Genomic DNA, 16,164 nt, shown 5'->3' on the forward strand with positions numbered 1-16,164 from the left:
TCACAGGAGCCAGCCCTGCCATCAGCTCGTGCCTGCGTCCGGAGGCCAAGCCCCAAACGGCACCTCTATAAGGAAGCAGGTGAGCTGGGCCCTTCTACCCGGAGCCCAGGAGGCTATGCAGCACTTGAGGCCCGCCAGGGCCCCAGGAAGAAGGCAGGTGTGGGGCCCTCCCTGGATTGGCTCCAAAATATAACAAAAGTGCTCCTCAGACCCTGCAAGGTCAGACGATACCAGAAGCCCGGGGGTGCAGGCAGGCTTGGACCTCAGGCCTCCACACCAGCATTCGCCACAGGCTGGGTGCCTGACCAGGCCAGTCCTGCGGGACCCCACAGGGACCAAGTGCGGGCAGGGGGACCCCCCAGTACCCCTCCCCCTCCTGGCTTCCTGGGTGCCTCCACAGTCTCGCCCGGCCCCAGGCAGCTCTTCCCAAAGGCCGACACACAGCCCACGTCCACGTGTCCGTCCATCTCCCACCCACAGGCCCCAGACTCGCTGTGCCGGCCCCTCTCCAGGAAACCCGGCCAGTATCAGGACAAGACATCACTTGTTCTCAGGAAGGGCTCTGTGGGCGGGAGTGGGCCCCCTGCTCACAGGCTGCGATTCACCAGAAGCACACTAAGCGCCCTTTATTGGGAGAGGGAAGAACAACAAAGCACCTTCAGCTGCCTCAGGGCGATGAATCTCGTCCTGTCCTGACATCTCGGCCTCGTCCTCCTCCAGAGTTCCTTCCGATTCATCCGAAACAGAGGCGTCCTTCACCTCGGCGTCCTCACTACCGTCGCTGTCCACGCTGTAGCCCTCGTCGAGAGCCAGCTTCAGGGGGTGTGACTTCCGCTTGCACGCCAGGCGCTGGGCCGCGGCTCCCTCCAGCTTCCTCTTCTTGGCCAGCGGGCAGCTCTGCAAACTGGGAGGAAGGAGACAAGGCCGGGGCCACCCTGTCAGTACCTCCCAGGGTCCTCCTGTGCCCTCTTCCGTTTCCCTTGGCGTTCCCTCGCACCCCTCGGCTAGCCACCCAGACGCCTGGCAAGCTGACGTGTTTCAGGTGACTGTCCACATCACAAGGTCCTGATTGTGCTTTGACTGGCATTTCCTGCTTTGCTCAGACCTCCCCTCAGTGGCCCCTGCACTGGGGTGGCCCAAAGTGTGGGTCCTGCCCAGCAAGCGGGTCCGGGGAGAGCCCCAGCCTCCAGCACCCCCAAGACCTTCACACCCCAGCCACAGTCTGTCTAAACCAGGCACTGCAGTGGGGGTGCCTGAGCTCAGTCTGACCCCCTGGGATGACAAGAGTGACACCCAGGTGGCAGGTCAGTTGGGTCACCCTGATGTGTACCCGGTCTGCTCCGGGCTCTCCCAGTACGCACACCGCGGCCACTCGGCCTCAGCGGTGAAGGCCCCGTGGTAACAGGGTCACGTGGGACGACACTGCGCCCAGCAGCCATGGGCAGACACGGAAGTTTCTAGATCCACAAAGGGCCCAGGGCGGGAAAGGGGTTCCAGTGCCCCAGCAACCCATCCTCGCTCCCCGGAACCCGGGGGGGGGGCCCATGAGCCTCCTTACCTTCGGTGCCTGGAGTACTTGCCTCGGACATGTCCCGAGCCCGTGCATCCTGGGGTGGGACAGCTGGGGGGGACAAGCAGGAGCGGTCACTCGGGGCAAGGGCTCCGCCCGGGTGGGGACAGGGTCTGAATCACAACCCACCCCAGATCCTCACCCTGGGGAGCAGAAAACTGTCTCCAAACAGTTCATTTCAGGACACCTGTGTGCAGTTTGCTAAAAATTTATGAAATAACCCCCACTTAAATAAATGAACGGCTCGTTACAATTTTATGAGTGTGCTTAATTAAAGATCTGTATGTATGAGATATAGCTCCCAACATCAGCATCTGGACAGCTCCCTTTTTCCACAGATAAGCGTCCCCATTGCAGGCAGACTGCCACCAGGTTGCCAGGGGCTGGGACACAGGCCCCTCAGGGGTGTCCCCAGAACCATCACCCAGGCTGGCCCAAGGAGAAGCAAAACACCGGACTCCACATGGGCACCACCGATGACCTTCATCCCTACCAGCTGTGCCTCTGCCTGGCAAACCAGGCCAGCGCCAGGCAGGTGAACTCTGTGACACACAGACATGGCCTGAGCCACAGGTCCCCAGCAGGAGGTGGGCACAACGCAGTGGCAGAGAGCCAACTCCAGAGCCAGCAACCTTGTGTGGTCAGCTTCCCATGGAGGGAGGTGAAGCCAGGGGGACCCAAGACTCAAGAGCTGCCTGTGAGACCTCAGTGTGGGGGTGAGACCCCAAGAGCGCCTCACCTTCACCATTGTCCATCTCCCACAGGCCCAGCCGTGGGCGGCTCTGCAAACTCCTGGTCATGGCCACAGGCCATGCCACCCAGCCCACCTCCCCAGGACGGCTCCCAGGGCAGCAAGAACCTTTATGGGGTGTGGGTCAGGGTCCTGTGGGCTGTGGGGCCCAACTGGTCTTCGGGCACACTTACTGACCTGTCAGGGAGAATAGAACAGGCTATGGAGGCAAAGCACCACCCTCAGCTCAGCAGTGGCCTTTGGGGGGCAGGGGGGAATCTGACGGGGACACTCCCTGCAGCCCTCCATGTTGGGACCTCCTGGCTGCCCTCAGTGCTGACTTTCACTGTGTTTACAAAGAAAGGAAAGGAGAGCGGGAGGACATGCCACTCTCTGCTGTAGGTCTCCTTTCCAGACAGGCAGGGGCCACCGCTGTCCCCCAGCTCACTGCTCTGGTCCACGCCCCCCCCTTGCTTTCACTCTCTCAAGAACCAGCTCTGCGACTTTTCACAAAAGCTCCTTGTTGGTGGGGATTTGAAGCTGAGGTCCCAATTAGTCGATTAATCACCAAGTTAATCAGGCAATTAGGTGACAGCTGCTGTGGAGGCCTGTAGGGCACTGGCACTGCCCCCAATCACGTCACCTGCTCCAAGACACACCTCCTGGCCTCCAGCCGGCCTTGGACGGAGGAGGGACAGCTCTGAGCCCATGTGCGAGGGCCACCCTCGGAGAGTGAAGCCCCTGGACCCCTGCTCCCCATGTGGCAGCACAGGGAGCACTCAACACGGATGCCTGGATGGGCAGGGAGGTGCCCAGAGGGCCCTCACGCAGCACTGAGCAGGGCCTGGTGACCCCTGTGAGGGACCCAAAGGTAAGCAGTAGGTTGTGTGACAGCAGAAAGGCCAGGCTAACATGCGGTGGAGGCGTCTGCTGCTCCTTCACCGGCACAAAGGGAAGAACCCCAGATGCATTTGTTTTCTCTGGGGTGCTTGAACTCACAAGCTGGGGGGGTCCCCCCGTCCCCGCCTCTCCAATCCTCAGCTCACCACTGTGTCACAACCACCATGCCACTGCCCAGAGCACAGGGGCTCCCGGGAGCTCTGCTTGAGCTGGGATGGGACGAGCTGGGGCGGGGGTGGCTGCGGAGCTCTGGGATGTAAGTCCCTCATCTATGAAGTGAGTCGTGTACGTGGCATTTGGCCCCTCGGGTGACTCCGCAAGAGCTGTGTGATATCACGATGTCCCTCTGCCCAGCCACAGCAGCTTTCCCTGTGGGTCATTCTCCCTGTGCTGCCACCCATGGATCTCGTCCGCAGCCCGGGGTACGCTGGAACGGGGAGTCCTGGCTTGCAGGGTCTGCCCTTCATGTGGCAGAAACGTGCCCATGGTGGCCGATGCAGAGACAGAGCCACGAGCGGCCACAGCTCAGGTCTCCACATGCAGCTTGCGGCACAGGCAGGAACGGCGCTCTGCACAGAATGTGACTTCTGCCACAGTCTGCTCTGTTTTACTCCAAGTCTTGACTCAGAATCATGAAGACGTCATTGCTAGAACGTTAGGTGCCTGTGGTTTGTCCCCAGTTTCCCATACAGATGATAAGGGTCTCACTGTCACCAAGTACATTGGTTGACCCATAAGATTAACGAAGGTGGACAAAATCCAGATGCTCGCATAAGCCCCTCACTTACACTGGCCAGGTCCTCGCTTAGAATATTTTTTAAAAATCTGTTTTGAGAGTCATTTTTGCTTCTGATGTTTCAGTTACAAGAGACTACCCAGCCCTTTGAGTTTGCCTTTCCAACTTCTTCCTGACTTCATCTGTTGCCAAAATTAATTGCTCTTACCAAAGCATGGAGCTTCCTGGAGTCATGCGTCCAGGCTCTGCCCCGTCATTGTCCCCAGGATGGCCCCAGGTGGGGCATGTCCCCAGGATATCACATAGCCCAGGGGAAGAAGCACCCTTCCTGGAAGCCTGCCTCTGCCCTGCGCTCTGCCCCCCTGAGCATCACACGCCTGGGGACAGCCTGTCAGAGGCGCCTCCCTCCAGGGAGCTGACCTGCTCTGGTTGCAGGTCTGCCCCCCCCCCACCCCCCCGGCCTGTGACCTAGGTCTGGGCTTTGAGCATGTGATTTGTTCTTCTGGTTGGATAAACTTTAATCCCCTCTGCCTCCGTTTCCCCGCCCCACACACACACACCCCTTCCCCTTCCATCTCCAACCTCACAGGTCAGAGGAACTCTGGGACACTTTGGGGCCCTCTCATTTTCATAATTGGCAAAGCCCATCCATTCGACTATGATCTGGTGAAGAATTCAACAGTCTAGGCCTCAAGTTTGTTCACAGCTTAGTGAGAGTCTTTACCCCTAAGAATTAAGAAGCAGACAAGGCTCTGGCACCATGGGCTCTGTGGACAGCTGCTCTGGGCTGTCACCCCATTCTCTGCATGGGCACAGCCCCCCACTGATGCAGCCCACCTGTCAGCTGTCTCGGCACCAGGGGCTGGGGGACCAGAGCTGATACTGGGAACGGGGGACAGAACCTTTTCATCCTTCCAGGAGGAGCCTCGGGCAAGCTGTGTCAGCTGCAGTTCAAGTCTGGCCCTGTCACACAGGGAATTTGTGGAAACTCCATGGGTACCCGATGCCCACATGCCACACTGGGGGCCCTCGGCAAGCACCACGTCCCCTCCTCCTCTCGTGCTAAGACCCAGGACGCATCAGCACTACCCCTCCTCAGAAAAGAGGGCGCCTGGGGGCCAGCTCTCTTGGCCAGTTACTGGACACTGTTCATCAGAGCTGCCTGAGCATGATGGCACCAGGGCTGGCCCTGGAGACCCCAGAAGAGCCCAGGCCCACAGAGTCCGAAGTCCAGAGGCCATGTGGGTGCTGCTGGGACAGCCCAACACACAGGCCTTTGGGTGTCTTTCCCTCTGGCCTTCCCACACCTGCAAAGGCTTTGGCCACACCAGGACAGAAGCCAGCAAGCGAGGACAAGTCCGCCTAAGGGGCGAAGCACCTGGCCCCTCCTGCTTTGACCCAGCAAGTCCTCCTTAGGACATCAGCCCCTACGAGACGTGGCTGGAACCCAGAAAGTCATAGGGCTCAGCCGCTGCCGAATCGCTAGCACACACACCACTGTCTGTGTTTGACTCCGTGGAAGACTCAGGACTGGGGACAGCCAGCACAGAAGCATTTGGGACAGCCCACTAATCCAGCACCTTGTTGCTGGCTGGGGACCGTGGTGACAGTCAGGTCCTGGGGGTGAGCAGGTGTGCACCGTCTGTGCGCCTGTCGTGAGGTTGGCTGCATGGTAGGGCCAGGATGTGGGAATGGGGGCGAGGAGGGGAGAGGCACGTGGCAAGGAGAAAGGCGGCCTCGTTACAGAAAACAGAGACCCAAGGGGGCACAAGTGGTCAAGCCGAAGTGCCCAGTGTGGGACATTTAGGACGTCCAGCATCACAGACACACACAGTGCTCAGTGCTAGCAGGAAGTGTTTCTTACCTGAGGTCGGCGCCTACGGGCTCTGGAGGTGCTGGGGGAGAGAAAGAGAACGACAAGGACACACGTGTGGGAGTCAGCACTGAAAAACCACATGAATGCAGTGAGAAGCGGGGAGCACCCCACCCCATAAGGACTGAACCCCACCTTCTCCTGGCCACCTAGAATGCCTCCAGGGTCAAGTGCAGCAAGCTGCCTCCTCCAACCCAGGGCTCACGCCAGCCCCTCCCCGTGTGGGGCTGATGGCCCTAGGAGTGGGATGGACACCCCACCTAAGCCAGGCTCTCTGGGCGTGGGCGCCCAGGGCTGGGATGCCATCTCTCTCTAATTGCACACAGAAGTTGGATTTGGGCAGATAAGGCTGGATGGAGAGGAGAGGAGACGGGCCAAGTGACTGGTCCCTCAGTGATGAGGCCACGTGGGGCAAAAACACACAGGGGTCCGACGGGCAGCACTCCCCTCCCCCGGTGTGTGCTTTGTGGTGTCCAGGGGCTGAGGCTGGTCAAGGGGACTGCCTCGGTCCTTGCAGAGCCCCCTCCTTCCCCACTTCACTGCAGTTCAATCCAACCACCTGCTGGTCCCCACCAGCACCACCACTGACATCCTGGGAGGCAAAGAGGCGAGTGACGAAAGGCTGGCAGCCTTTCCTTTCCAAACAGACGGTCTCTAACAGTTTTGTTTCCCCAGCTCTGTGCAGTGTGTCTGCATCCTCATCTCCGCCCCATGCAGGTTTGTCTGGACCAAAGGCTCCAGGCCACGTGCCCAGTGTAGGGACAGGCCAGGGCTACACACTACTGTGGGGCTCTGTCTTCCTGAGGGGAACTGCTGGGGAAGTGACATTCACGTCTCTGGCACCTGGGACCCAGGCAGGAGGGAAGGGCGCGCTCACTGACCTCGGAGGGCCTTGGATCGTGTGCGAGCTCGCTTGTCCTCAGTCTCTAAGCTCATCTGTAAGAAACACAATGGCCATGTTAACGGGAAAGCTGAGGGTTTCTCCAGGACCTCCAGTCACTTTCCAGCTCAAGCATCGCTGGTGATACAGAATGGCAAGGGACAGGCTCACAGGACAGGAGCAGCCTGGGACCAGGAGCAGCAGGCACGGGGCACGGGATCCAGCGCAGAACTTCCCACCCCTGGGGCCCCCCCCTGCCCCACCCACTGCTCACGGGGCCCAGGGGCTAAAGCCCCAGGGAAGGTCGTCGCCCCAGACTCTGCCCACCCTGGCGCCCCTGAGCCCAGACTCCCCGGTGACAGAGCCAACATGCCAGGGTCAACCTGTTAGAAGCAGGTGGCTGGGACCCAAACGGACCTCCACGAAGTGCCCACAGATGGGACGGCTTTAGTTTCTATTGTGCAATATCCCAGGAAGAGCCCAAGGAGAGGTGGCCTGAGCTGGGGGCCATCCCTCACGTGAGACGGCATGCCCCGTGCATGTGTGTTCCTAGAGGCATAGGGGCTGCCCGTGTCACTTCCAATTTTCTAACAGCCACATTGAAAACAGAAAAAGAAACAGCTAGACTTGACTCTCATACTAAACTTACTTATCCCAATCTATCTAACATATCATCATTTCTACAATAATCAATATAAAACATTATGAATGCTTTCTGTGAATAACTTAGTTTTGTGATAACTTAGAAGCCTTGATGTGACCTGGGCTCATGGCACACCAGACTGTGACCAGCCACATGCCACGTGTCATGGCCACTGTGCTGGATGGTGTGGCTGCAGAGGCAGGAAGTGTCTCAGGTGAGAAAGGCAGGAATGTGGCCAAGGGGTCATCTGGACCCACAGGCCACCCTCCCAGAGCTGTCGTTTCTCCCAGGGGTGGGTGAGTAGAGCCCCCTGAGGGGTCAAGGCACCCCACACAGTCTAGGTCCCACCATCCCCTGGTCGCCCCACTAGCCCATCAGTGACCCCTCCCCACCTACACTCTCTGCCCCTCACCCACCCCCTTCAACTCCCTTGAAGGAGTTGAGGGACAGCCCCCAGGAGGGTGAAGCTTGGGGATAAGGGACGCCCCTGGGGCTACAGATCTTCACACAGAATCCTTGATCTGCCCATGACAGATCTGGGCAGGCAGTGACGACCACGTAGGTGGTGGGAGAGAGCCCCAACAATGTGCTCCGTGTCTCCAGGGCAGAGAGGCCCGCCAGCAGAACATTTGGCCTGGGCCGTATGCCCCAGGAGGCCCCCAGGAGAGCAGGGGCTCAGCACCTGTCCCAGTGGTCCGGAGGAGGAGGGAGCAGTCACTCCTGTCCCAGGCCACCGCTGAGGCTGCCAGAGGGACAGCCGGTGTGTAACTCACCGCCCGGGGAAGGGACAAACAGGAATTCCCTCAATCAGTAAGACGGAATTTGCAAAGCGGACCTGCCCCATAGGCAGCACTGACACACTGATTTCCGTGTACGGTCCAGGGAGAGACACCAAGGCTGGGGACGATTTATGCAGCCTGCCTTGCGGCGTTTGCTGCAACCCTCCGACTACGGCACAGAAGACAATTGCTACCGTTTCTATGGTGGAAGCGAAGGTTCCCATGGACCGATGGCCCAATTTAAAGCGAAGGGAGGAGCAGCTGTCAAAGGGGCTCCTTGCATTTTCGGGGCTCCCAGCGCCCTCTGCACAGAGCGCCCCTGACGCAGGACAGACATGCAGCTGCTGTGGCTGATTGCTGGGCGCCTGCTTCCAGCTGAAATGCAATCTACAGCTTTTTTTTTTCCTTCCTTCCTTTCTTCCTTCCTTCCTTCCTTCCTTTCTTTCTTGGGTTTGTTTTTTTTTTGTATTTTTTTTTGTCAGTTTCCCAAGGAAGCTGTCAATATTCGGCTAAGTTAAGGCGTGCCTTGGCGACTTGGATTCCTTGCAGATCAATAATGATTCAGAGCCGAGAATGGGAGGGCAGAAGGTGTGGTGGGCGGGGCTCGCGGTGGGAGGGGCTTGTGAGCGCGAGTCCTGAGAGGCAGACAATGTGGCTGCGGGGTGGAGCGCCTCCCATGGGCAATTTATCAGCACCAAATGATCAATAAGTGAGGCGTCCTCTTTAGTGCAGGTGGCCATGGTTTTAAAAGGGAACACAGCAAACTACCGGAAGAAAAGCGGGTTAGCTCTCTGTCGCGGGTGACTGGAAGAGCCTGCGGACTTAGGGCGTCAACAGCGAAGCCGGAAGCTCTGATTTCTGAGTTTCAAACCAGCAGCGCCTCGGAAGCATCTGGGCAGAACTGGGGTGAAACCTGACACGCCGATGTACACTTCTCCTCGGAGAACACAGAGCATGTCAGAGGTGGGTTCTCTGCCGTTCTCACGGCCTGGACATCAGGGCTCCAGGTCCGCAAGAGAGAGCGCAGGGCCACCTGGTAGCCCCCACCGCACTGTGCCAAGAGGAGGAGGCACTTCCCAAGTTTTCGTTGATTCATTTTTAAAAAGCCTTCATGGGCCGGCCGAGTGGCACGTTGGTTAGGAGTTGGCTTGGGACGCCAGCTCTGAGCAGCAGGGCCCCGGTTTGGATCCCACATGGGCCAGTGATGCTGCGCCCTCTACAGCTAAGATGGTGAACAACAGCTCAACCTGGAGCTGGGCTGCCGTGAGTGGCCGGCAGCCAGTGTGAGCTGCCATGAGCTGCTGTGAGCCAGCATGAGCGGCCGTCCAATGGCCGGTGACCGATCTGCCTCAGCCAGAAAAAGCACAATGATCACAATACCAACATGGGCCAGTGAAGTGACGTCCTCCACAACTAGACTGAAGAACAAAAGGACAGCAACTTGTTTGTTCCTCTTCCCCGATTCCCCAACGCTGTTCCTTCCCCCCAATTCCCCAATAAAACCTTTAAAAAATAATAAATTAAATAAATAAATAAATAAAAAGCCTTCACTTGCTCCAAGCACAAGCTAGTGAAGTCCCTATTTTTGGACAGCCCACAAATAAGCGAGTGGCTTCTCTCCTTGAGGGTAAAAAATGCCCCCTTGACACAGCCCAGCCAGCATCAACCCCCACTCTCACTGAGGGGCCCCGGAGCTGCCTCAGAGCATGTTCGTGTAATGCTGTAGCACCCTGCCACGGGGCGTGTCACAGCCCCCTGGGTTGCCAACTGGTCTCTTCACCCATCAGTATTCATTGGTTCTGTCCTTGGGAGAGAAACCATGGGGAGGAGAAGAATTCGCAAACGTAAATACACCCCTGTGCTGCCACACCTACTACCAGAGAGCCCTGTACACACCCTCCATTTCACTTGCTTTGTTAGACCACAGAACAGTGGTCTCACTCCAGAGGCTTTGTTCCACTTTCTGTTTTCATAAACTCAAGATCAACTATGTGAGCTATTTTTAAGTATCAGCGGTTTCCACAGTGACATGCTACACAGACCAGTCTCTCTTCAGACCCGTCTGCAGAGCACCACTGCTACACCTGAGACCCCTGACTGGGATGGTTACAGGCTCGGGAACCAAAACAGCCAATGAATGTATTCAGCAGCCTCAAAACCTGTAGATTCATTTGGACTCAGGCTGTGATGGTCAGAAACACACTCAGAACCCAACACACAGCCAGGGACAAAGAGGGGAGGGTGGACTTCAGTGTCCCACAATGTCCACTCAGAGGTTTCTCACAAGGGTGCAACCAGGCCCCACAGGCTATGTGCCAACCTTCATTTTATCCCCGGAGGCCAGGGCTGCCTACCTTCCACCCAAGTTCAGGGGCTTTGTGCTGGTCTCTGGAGGGGTGTCCCTCCCCCCACTCTCTTTTCTTCTTGGTTCTGCCCAGGCCTTCCCTAGCCTGCACCCTGTGCCACGTCCCCGCCCTTCTGCACAGGTGGCTAAAGGCTGGACAGAGAACAGAGTCCGTGCAGCCCAGACATTGTCCCTGACCCCTACAGGATGTCCTGGCTCAAGTAGCACCATACTCAGTGCCCGAGGGTCCCTCACTCCAGGGAAGGGGGATGTCAGGGGACAGTCCAGACTTGGGAGCCTCAGTGGGGGTGAGGAGGCTCCATGGATCAGTGAAAACAGGACGCTTAGGGAGGGACCCCTCAGGCTGGGAGCAAGGAGCATGCTTGGGTGGCCAGCACCTGATCCTTTCACTCACGGCCCCACCTAGATCTAAAACAAGCTCATTAGTTCCTGTTTCGAGGTCACTGTGTCTCCCTGCAGAGAGTGAGGCGCCATGGTCCTGTCCCTGCTCAGTGCAGACTATGTAAGAACGGCAGACGGACAGGTGGCTCTGACACCCTGGAGCTGGGTAGGGGTCCAGGCCCCCTGAGCCCTAGCTGGAGGAGGAGACACAGTGTTTCATTTATTTAGAATTTGTTCCAACAGCGAGCAAACCTGGAGAATTAGAATGGACTTAGGACAATTTTTTAATCCACAAGATTATATGGATTATAGAGTCCTTGTGGGAGGATGGAGGTGCTTTTCCTCCCGGAAGAGGGAGGAGACCACAGGCAGCCCTGCCTAGAAGGAAAGAGTGACATGGGGACATAACAAGAGGTGGCAGGGAGCTGGCTTCCATCTGCCCTGTTGGCTCCAGCAGCACCTGCCCAGTCTCCCCTTTGTCCATGGGATGGAAGGAGAGGGGGCGGGCACCAGTATGGACTGGCTTTGTCCTCTCACTTGTGCACAGGTATGTCCACACCACATGTACTGTGGTAGAGCCATGTCCCCACCACTGGGAGACGCTCCACTGAAGAACGTGAGGGCAGCATTCAGTGTGTTCCTTGCTCCCTCTCCCACCAAGTGTGGCTATGGAACCCTTCAGGCCCCCATCCCAGGCCCATCTGCTGCCTGCACAGCTTCCCTTCCTCATGCCGGAAACGGGTCAGCCCCACAGGCAGCCTCTGCTTCAAGGAGGTAGCGCACACACCCTGCTTCCCATTCCCTGGTGTCTGGGGCTATACCACATGCCCCCCACACCCCTGACAGCCATCACAGCACCCCTGGTTCCCTGAGGTGACAATTCTGTCCGCACTTTGGGGGCACCCCACTGTGTGTTGGAAATTCTCCTGACATCCCACGCATTGTCCGACCTACTGGCAGTTGAACAGAACAGCCTCCTCCTTGGCTTGTAGAAAGGACATCCATGGAGCATTATTTAACTCGTGTCTTGGGAAGGGTTCTCCTGACATCTGCAAGCACAGGATCAGGGCTCATGCAAACCCCAAATTAAACATTATAGCTACATAATGACACCCTGGTACAGCACATCTGGGACCATTTTGAAACTCTGACATAAATAGAATTTCTACCTACCCAGAGAAAGGAACCTGGCCACATCAAGTGAGGTAGGACAGGAAAGTCACACCCAGTGCTACCTCCCTCCCTCGTCAGGACCATCTGGTCAAGGCAGCAGGAAGAAAGCCTGGCTGAGCAGCCTGAGGTCAGCCTTCCCCTCAGTTGCATCTCTCTAGTCATCAGTTTAATATTTTGTGATTTGGGCCCAAGGGTTTCATTGTTCAAGATCAAGAAGAGGTTTAAGGACCTACCATCAATGCCTACTTCTGTTCTAAGTGTAAACACACACACACAAACACACACACAGAAAAACCACACACACACACACACACACACACACCCAGCACACCCCCAAACACACACACACCCCGAGTACACCCCCAAACACACACACACATACACAACCAGCACTCCCCCCAATCTCTTCTAATGCACCTCCTGACCCACCTCTGAGCTGTCCACACGCCTGGTGCTGAACTCCAGGCTGACCCGGGAGACAGCTGTGGACAGATACCTCCCACAGAGCTCTGCTCCCAAGGCCGTCCAGGCCAGTCCTGCAGTTGCCATGAGAGACTCTGCTCTCCACGCCAGCACTTCAGGGCGGCAGCCTTCTCAGCCTCCTCAGTCAAAAGCCACCAGCTTCCCCCGCCCTGCAGTTCTGGGAAGTGGCCCTTTCACAGGAAGGTGCTCCCTCCTTGTCTAGCCCAATCTTCATCTCAGCTTCTCTGCTCAGAACAGCACCTCAGGCCCTGTCTGCCCAGACTAAAGGAGAGTGACTCTTGAATGGAGAACCCGTGAGAGCGATGCTGCTAGGGAACCTGAGCGTGGCCACCAGACGTGTTCATGGCAGGCCCCACACCCTCCGAGCTCAACGCTCCAGAGCCACAGGAGACAGCCACTCCTACCACCGCACCCAGCTCCAGCAATGCAGACACACGTCACCCAGAGCCCCGGCTCAGGTTGTGTCCAGGCACGCCTTTTATTGCACCTCGCAGACACTGCACTTTTTACAGATGGAAGGTCTGCGGCCCCTGCGTCAGCGAGTCCTCCGGCGCCATTTTTCCTACAGCACTTGGTCACTTCATGTCTCTGTGTCACATCTTGGAAATGCCATATTTCAAACTCTTTCACTATTATTATACTTGTCATGGTGATGTGCGTCAGGGACCTTTGATGTCGTTACTATAACTGTTTTGGGCGCCGTGGGCCTCACCCACATAAGACAGCAAACTCAATATCGTGTGCGTCCTGCCTGTGAAAAGATTTCATGTGACTTGCTTTATTGCGAGACTCGCCTTATGGTGCTTGCCTGGAACCAAACCCACAACATCGCTGAGGTCCAACCGAAACTTTTTGGTCGCGGAATCTCTGTTTAGGTGATCAGGGCTGGGGTGGGCTAAGGCAAGTGAGTCATACACCCAGGTGCAAATTTAAGGGGGAAACAAAACTCAGTGATCGAGGTTAAACAAGAGTTTAATGCAATACCTGAAAACATCAAAATTAATGCAAAAAATTCATGATGAACACAATGCCAAAAATTAAAAAAAAAAACAGGATTTGTATCACTGGCCTTTCCTTGTGCCTTCTGGCCCCAGCATGGCTCAGCAGGACAATGACAGTCCCACAGGAGTAAGGGGATGGGTGATGCTGCTTAACAAGTTGCTTCCCCAGACCCACTAAAATGCAAGTTCCAGTCACCAGATTCAAGAAAAAAATGCTGAGCATCCAGAGTAAGACACAAGCACCCTCAGATGAGGCTGCCACCTAAACTCTGTAGCCCTTCCCACCTACACTCTAGGCTGTCACATCTTGGTGGCCATGCCCTGGGTCATGGCTTGGATCCCTGATGGACGGCATCTACATGTCAAGAAAATGAGAGACCAGATTCTGAGATCAGGGAAGGGGTGCCCACCAAGCCTGTTGTCACCTCCATTTCCATTTCTGAGGGTCACGTGACCCTGGGGACCTGGCTTCACCCAGGGTGCTCAGCATGGCTGTATGCGCATGTGATATCATGGGTTTGGGAGCAGCACTGGGAGGGGGCCTGAGTCACCACCGCCAGTGAGTGACAGGCATGCACCATCTGCTCCCACTTGGAGAGATCGAAATGAACAAGGTCATCAGACCTCACGAGTCCCTAGGGATTGGCAGCCTGCCCAGGTCACAGCGGGGAGAATGACAACAGTGACAGGCACGTCAGGAGCCCAGTATGACCTGACCTCAGAGCAGCAACCTGACTGAAGTGAGACCCCACTGTCATACTGTAGATTTACTCCATTCACTCGGTTTCTTTCCTTTAACTTTTTTTTTTCCTCTAATTTTAAAGTGACAAGATCGCTGATGGTCCTAGCCCCCTCCTGTGCTTTGCCGATCTAGACCGATGCTGCCTGGACCAAAAGGCAGCTCTGTGCTGCATGCCTGCTGTGACAAGGACCTTTGCCTAGACCCAGGCCCAGGGCACAGCTGCGCTCCGAGCTCCTCACCTTGCTGCGTCCGTCCAGGAGGCTCGAGGTCCTGCAGCTGCTGGCCTTGTCTCCGTGTGTCCACCTCTGACTCAGCAGCTCACCCCGGAACTCATTTTCTGAGGGTCACAGAAAGAAACGTAGTGAGTACCAGCTGCACGGCTGGAGGGCAGAGGCTGCGAGCTGTGGGTCACTCTTTTACCCAGTGGTGTGCAGTCCCCCCATTTCCTGGAAATCACTGAAAGGCAAACAAGGTCTGGCCCATGACAGTTCAGGGACGAGGGACGGGAGCCCTTTGGGGAAGAGCACCGTGCAGTGGGGCTCTGCAGCTGTGCCTCGGGCCACTCCTCGGAGCGGCTGGCACGGCCGGTGAGGTCGGCACTTGGCGGCCCTTTGCCCTGGCTCCTGGCACCTTTCCTCGCCAGGTCTCTGCCTCTCTGCAGGGTAAGGCCTCCGGTTAATATTCAGTTCCTCTTATAAATTCACATGTCTACACAGAGGCTGAAGGCATCAGCTGGACATGACAAAGAAATGTGTTGTGTACCTATTCCCTGCAAGGCACTCCCCGTTTCCATGACAATCAGCTTTCTACAACCGCAGCGTCTGCAGGAAGGTCATTAAGTAACCAACAATACAAACAGGAAATGAAAATTCCCGCACTCAGCTAGCTCTCTGCTTCTCCTTGGAAGTGATTTGCAGTGTGCTGAGGGCCGATCAGGCACGCTGTTTTACGCCCATTATCTTCCTTCCCCTTGTTTTTGAACGTGCATTCCCAAAGGTTGTTTTTCTAGAATTCCGCCAAGCCTGCCCCAGGCAGCCCTGTGGCTCTCAGCCACAGCTCCTCCATCTGGAATTGCCTCCAAGCCCTTAAAGACCTCCTGTGACCTCCAAGGGCACAAACACAGAGAAGCAGACTGGTTGTCAAGGAGACGCCTAATGTGAGGTCTTCAAAGGAGCAGCTTGGTACCTACTGTGCGCCTCCCCCACTGTGCTGTTGGTCACCAGCAGGGGACCCCTGTGAGGACTGGCCTGCACTGGAGCTGTGAGCTGGTGGACTCTCCCAGCTATAGTCCCCACCCACGGGTCATCAGCTCTAAATGTGGCAGCCCTCTGCATGGGGATGGAGAAAGGTGACTCAGGGGACAAGTCACTGGAAGACACATGCAGGTGGGAGCTGTGTTGATGGATGGTGACAGCGGAGGCTGGGAGACCCCCAGCTGCAAAGCACATGGGGTTCACTTCCCACAGGTACTACCCCGGAGAGAAGACACCACAGAAACCCATGCACTGGGCTGGTTTTCAAGGCTCAAGTGGCTTCTTGTCACAGCGACATATGTAAATATGTGAGGTAACTGGCATGTGTCAGTGACAGCTGGAGGGAAGTACCTAAGATCCTGGGATCTGTGTCACCAGCAGGATTGTCTCCCCTGCACCCCTGCCCCCGCCCAACAGGGTGCCCTGAAGCCCCCACACACACCCCTGCGACCCCCTGAGCTCTGTCTCCTCGCACTCTTGCCTGCTTCCCAGGGAAGCCCAGCGGAGGGGCCTCTGGTTCAGTTCGATGGGTGACAATGAGCTCACAGGTGCGCTAACCTGCCCGGGGAATCCTGGGAAGAGCCCTGTGGGCCCTCCCCACCCCCACTCCCTGGGTTCCCCACCTCTGCTGGGGCCCTAAAAGCATCATCACCTC

At 56.9% G+C, this 16,164-nt stretch overlaps 1 protein-coding gene across 8 annotated transcripts in view; it reads right to left on the bottom strand.

Moving 5' to 3' along the window:
* The window catches only part of MYT1 (myelin transcription factor 1), a 56,953-nt gene that overhangs the window by 25,636 nt on the left and 15,153 nt on the right, over positions 1–16,164 (bottom strand). For all 8 annotated transcript variants that reach the window (XM_019637322.1, XM_019637321.1, XM_019637320.1 and 5 more), the window contains 5 exons: positions 14,496–14,593; positions 6,691–6,745; positions 5,801–5,831; positions 1,559–1,621; positions 657–904 (listed from right to left, as the gene is read on the bottom strand). In XM_019637322.1, coding sequence (XP_019492867.1) covers positions 657–904; positions 1,559–1,621; positions 5,801–5,831; positions 6,691–6,745 — 397 coding nt within the window. In that variant the 5' untranslated portion in view covers positions 14,496–14,593. The remainder of the gene's footprint in view (positions 1–656; positions 905–1,558; positions 1,622–5,800; positions 5,832–6,690; positions 6,746–14,495; positions 14,594–16,164) is intronic.

Source organism: Hipposideros armiger, unplaced genomic scaffold (assembly GCF_001890085.2).
Source record: "Hipposideros armiger isolate ML-2016 unplaced genomic scaffold, ASM189008v1 scaffold_32, whole genome shotgun sequence".
In the NCBI taxonomy this organism is placed as follows: Eukaryota; Metazoa; Chordata; class Mammalia; order Chiroptera; family Hipposideridae; genus Hipposideros; species Hipposideros armiger.